The 4,643-nt window shown below is 36.9% G+C and overlaps 1 protein-coding gene across 1 annotated transcript in view; it reads right to left on the minus strand.

The window, feature by feature from the left end:
- rimoc1 (rab7a interacting mon1-ccz1 complex subunit 1) overlaps positions 1-2,848 on the minus strand; it is a 6,843-nt gene extending 3,995 nt beyond the window's left edge. Inside the window, exons 1-4 of the mRNA XM_015024139.1 lie at positions 2,726-2,848; positions 2,011-2,120; positions 702-848; positions 280-411 (exon numbers count right to left, since the gene is read on the minus strand). Coding sequence (XP_014879625.1) covers positions 280-411; positions 702-848; positions 2,011-2,120; positions 2,726-2,819 — 483 coding nt within the window. The 5' untranslated portion in view covers positions 2,820-2,848. The remainder of the gene's footprint in view (positions 1-279; positions 412-701; positions 849-2,010; positions 2,121-2,725) is intronic.
- Positions 2,849-4,643: the final 1,795 nt, after the last annotated feature.

Below are 4,643 nucleotides of genomic sequence, written 5' to 3' on the forward strand. Positions count from 1 at the left end.
AAACACACACACCAGTTTTTTTTTTTTTTTTTTAAAAAAAAAAAAAATATATATATATATATATATATATATATATATATATATATATATATATATATTTTTTTTTTTTTTTCAAAACCCATGTCATTTTCTTCTAATTATGCATTAGTTTGAATACTTTTATCACATACAATTACAAATAAAATCCATCATTGTCTGTGGTTATACTGTGGCACAATGTGAAAAAGTTCAAGAGGTATGACTACTTCTCCAAAGCAAAGTACATTTACAGTGTGTTACCTTAATGAATGTGTCCTTGTTCTTCTTGATCCATTGCTTTCGCTGATGAAGGGTGTGGCAGTACATGTACAGCAGAGCTCCACGTCTCCAGTAGAGACATTCCAACAGCTCTGTGCCCAACACGCACTGCACCTATTAAACACCAACATAAACCAACAATACAGTTTCATGACGACAGACCGCTATGTAAACAAATCACCCACCTGACACACATCCATGTCAGGTAAAAAATATTGCAAAAAATGAAATCAATAAAATACATGTGGAAAGAATTTTTATCAGTTAGCTGAAGAAAAATAACAGAAAACCCTGCTGGTTATACTGGCTATGGTGGGTGTATCTTTTTCTTTAGTGTGCCTATATTCAGTGGAATATTTGAATAACAGACTCTGAAATAAAACTGTTCATAGAAACATACACACCTCCTGTCCTGGTGCCAGCCGTGCCACCAACACCTCTGGCTCAGTCAGGTCTTGCAGCAGCTGCTGGATCTTAAATGGTGAGGAGTCTTCGGGGAATTCCTGATCCACCAATTGATTCTCTTCATAGAAAGTGATGTCAAGAATCACCTACATAGAAAAAAAAAACAAATACAGATCAATACATAAAGCAAAGAAATAAAAGTTCAAATACTACTACAAAAATGCAATATACCCTAAAGTAGTACACAGATGCACAATTACTGAAGTCTTTAATTAAGAGTGCTTTTAATTTTGAGACTTGTCATTTGCTTTAACAAAGCCCCTCTTTGACTTTTACTGTGTCTCATCTAAATGTGCATTTTGAGCTAAATTACCATCGCTGTTGATGCATCATCAGCAAAAAAGGAGAGTTTGTTCAGACTGAAATTCGAGGGAATTTGCTTCCTGGTAAAATGTTTGAATCATGGTAAACAATCCTGGCTCTTCACTTTAAATCCCCTTTTTAATCACACACGGGTTTTGCTTGCATTGTTTTCTTAAAATAGCTGCAAAACTAAACTAGCTTTATACCAGGTAAGCATAAACAAGAGTGTCTGCAGCTAAACCTTTTTAAGGCTGAACGAGAATACGATCAACTTCACGCATTTATGCTGCTTAGTTTAACACCACACACAGAGGGACATATCGAAAAGTATCTGCAGTGGCTAAATGTAGGCAAACGTGTGCTTACAGGAAGTTTTAACTCAGAAATTAGACTTAAAGTCTGAACTCCTCCTACAACACAGATCAGTCTCTTTGATCTGATGCAATTTACCCAAATGTTAATAAGGGATTATGCATTCATTCATTTGGGGGAAACTCCACACATATTTATGTATATTTAAATATACAAACAGAAACCAGAACAATTACACATGCTGGGCTATGGGGAAGCTGATGCTCATTTCCAGCAGTAAATGAGTGAGACCAGAATTCACCTTGGACAATACAAATACAAGCGTGGGACAAATAACCATTCTGTTACACCTAATAGCAATTTAGAGAGACCAACTAACCTAACATTCATTTTTGTGGGTGACACAAGCAAATATGAGGAAAACCCACTTCCACCCAAGGGGGTGCAACAAAGCTAATAAGTGCGCCACCTTGTGAAATGGATCTCATAAACAAACAGCAAAGAACATGCTGGTTGAATGTGATAAGTGCTGTCAGGATTCCCATTCTGAGGAATCAAGCAATCTGATACATATTTCTGTTTTACAAGAAACCCTTTAGTGGCAGAATAATGGATTGCTGAGTGAAGAAAAACCTGTGTGTAATCCTGAAGCAGCTTGGAAAGGTTCAAGCTTTCTCCTCCATGTCTGTAAAAGCCCTTCAACTTCTCTAGTATTGCAGACGCATTCTGCAAATAGTCATCATCTATTAAAACAGAAAAAAAAATAAATAAATAACGTTAATACTCACACCTTAGGCGATACATTAAAAATGCACGAAAATTAGAAACAACTTCTGAAAGGCTTTCTTAGCATCGAAAGCGCAGAGGTTAGCTTTTGGGGAGTCATGTTGTGGTCAGACTAAACGTGCTCAGTGGTGTGCAGTTATATCGCAATGGGACGCAATGCTTACATTCTACGGCAAACAATGATTCCAACTGTTTATTTTTGTATCTGGTTTAGCGTCAGTTTCTTAAATAACATTCCTCAACTGTATTTAAGCTAATGTTTCACTGTTCGCCATTAACTATATATGCGTAAAAAAACAACAAGTACAAAACAAACCACAACTTAGACAATAAACGTCATTATGAAGCTGCTGAGCTACCGGTTGGTTAAAAGTTAAAGTAAATGAGTTGTCAAACCGCATAGTTTTAGACATCAGTTGTTGCTATGGCTGCAAGCTAACGTTCGTTAGTTAGCTTCTCAGCTAAACAACCCAGGGAAAAAAAAATAAATTCTCTTCTGAAAAGAAAATATTCAAGACAGTCACAAAGCAAAAAATAATAGAGCGCTATGGGTAATCGATACCTTGCTTTTCAGCGCGGAGACATGAACATTTGTTGTCTATCTCAAATATTCTCCTCTCCAACTCAAAATCGTGTCGCCTGTAGTCGTCTGCCATGACTACACAAAGTATACGTCACGTGAGCAGGTGGTTACTGAGGTAGACGTAGAACGAGTAGACGCTGCTTTGGCTTCGTTGGCCAGTGAGAACAAAACGTCAACAGGCATCTCAAGTCAGCGGGTTCGCCATATTGGGAGAGGCAAATTCACATTTAATTTGTCTCTCAAAAGAACTCAATGGTGCCTATAGCCACCTTGTTCTCACTGTGAGATCCAGGGCAAAAATAGACAAAAGAAGATAGATCTGAAATTCTTGCAAGCTACAAATCAACAGATCATAGCAGAACTCTATCCATAATTAACATGAAGGTATACATATCAAAAGAACAGAATATTGTATAAAAAATCAATTTAGTCAATCATTCGCGTTATAACTCTCACATATTATGTTGATTTGTTGCTCAAGGAGTGAAATATGTCAAGCCCTGTTTTCTTGGAATTTTTATGAATATAACTTACATATAAACTCCAAATTCAGTGTCTGTCATTCTGAGAAAGTTACCCTCTGTCACCAATTCTGTTCATAACCTTTGTGGAAATCATTTCTAGGTGCAGTCAAGCTATTAAAGAGATCAATTTTAGTGATCTCGCGGTTGAGTCTCTGCTTTTTGTGGATGATGGGGTTCTATTAGCTTCATCAAATAATGATCTCTGGTTTTCACTGGAGCACTCTGAGTGTGAAGCAGCTAGGATGAAAATCAGCACCTCCAAATTTAAGACTATGGTCTTGAGGGTAAATAGTCCTCTCTAGGTTAGAGACAAGAATGAATCATCATGGTTCAAATAATATAATAAGAGAAAAATTGAGCAGGAGATCAACAGGCAGACTTGTGAAGTAGGGCTGTAGTGATACAATAATCTCACGATACGATACACGATATTCTGCTCACGATACAATATATATTGCGATATTCAGCAAACAATACAATTCAATACACTTTTGCAATTTTCTGAAAGATTTTAGAGGGACAGAGTGATTTTGATGACATTTTGTGACTGTTATAAAGTTGGATTGAATAAATTTAACTGAAAACTGATTAAAAGCACCAACTAAACAATACCTGGCTCTGGTTGGACATAGACACAGACTTAAAGTCGACAGCTGGACAAAATGAATCAAAGCGGTGAGAAAACATGTTTCTTTTAGTTGAAACAATACAAACTGTAGCTTACATGCATTTGTAAAGTAAATAAAGTGCACCAAGTACCCTGCTCTGAATAGTTTGATATCTTTTTAACTTTGACACTTAACATCTGAAGGAATCACTCTAAGCCTGATGACCTAATCACTCTCCCGGCGAAGCAAGTAGTGAGTGAGCAAGGTGACAGTTGGATGTTACGTAACATTGTACGATATTTGCGGATGAATATAATTTTTTTCTAGGAAAGAAAATATCGATATATATTGCAAAATCGATATTATTACACAGCCCTATAGTGTAGCATCTGGAGTGATGGTGTACCGGTCACAGAGAGAACAGAACTAAAAGGAAAAGCTCTCAATTTACTGGTCAATCTCCATTTTTATACCATCATCCATGGTTTCATGCTCTGGGTGATCAAAAGAACAAGATCGCAGATACAAGCGAAAAATAAGGTTTCCTCCACAGGGTATCTGGATTGTAACTGGGTTGTACTCGTCTACAAAATGCCACTCACAATATGGTGGCAACGCTGCGTAGCTCATGCAAGTTCTATTCTTTCTAGGTCTAGGGTTTTCTCAACCTTTTTGACGTGCGTTTTTCTCCTGGTCGTAAAGGCGCTTCTCAAAACAAAGTTTATAAAAACAAAATCGTTTTTTTGGCTTGCCTCTTGTCACATG

The sequence above is a fragment of the Poecilia latipinna genome, unplaced genomic scaffold (genome assembly GCF_001443285.1).
Source record: "Poecilia latipinna isolate Pla-1442-1.1 unplaced genomic scaffold, P_latipinna-1.0 Scaffold91, whole genome shotgun sequence".
Lineage (NCBI taxonomy): Eukaryota > Metazoa > Chordata > Actinopteri > Cyprinodontiformes > Poeciliidae > Poecilia > Poecilia latipinna.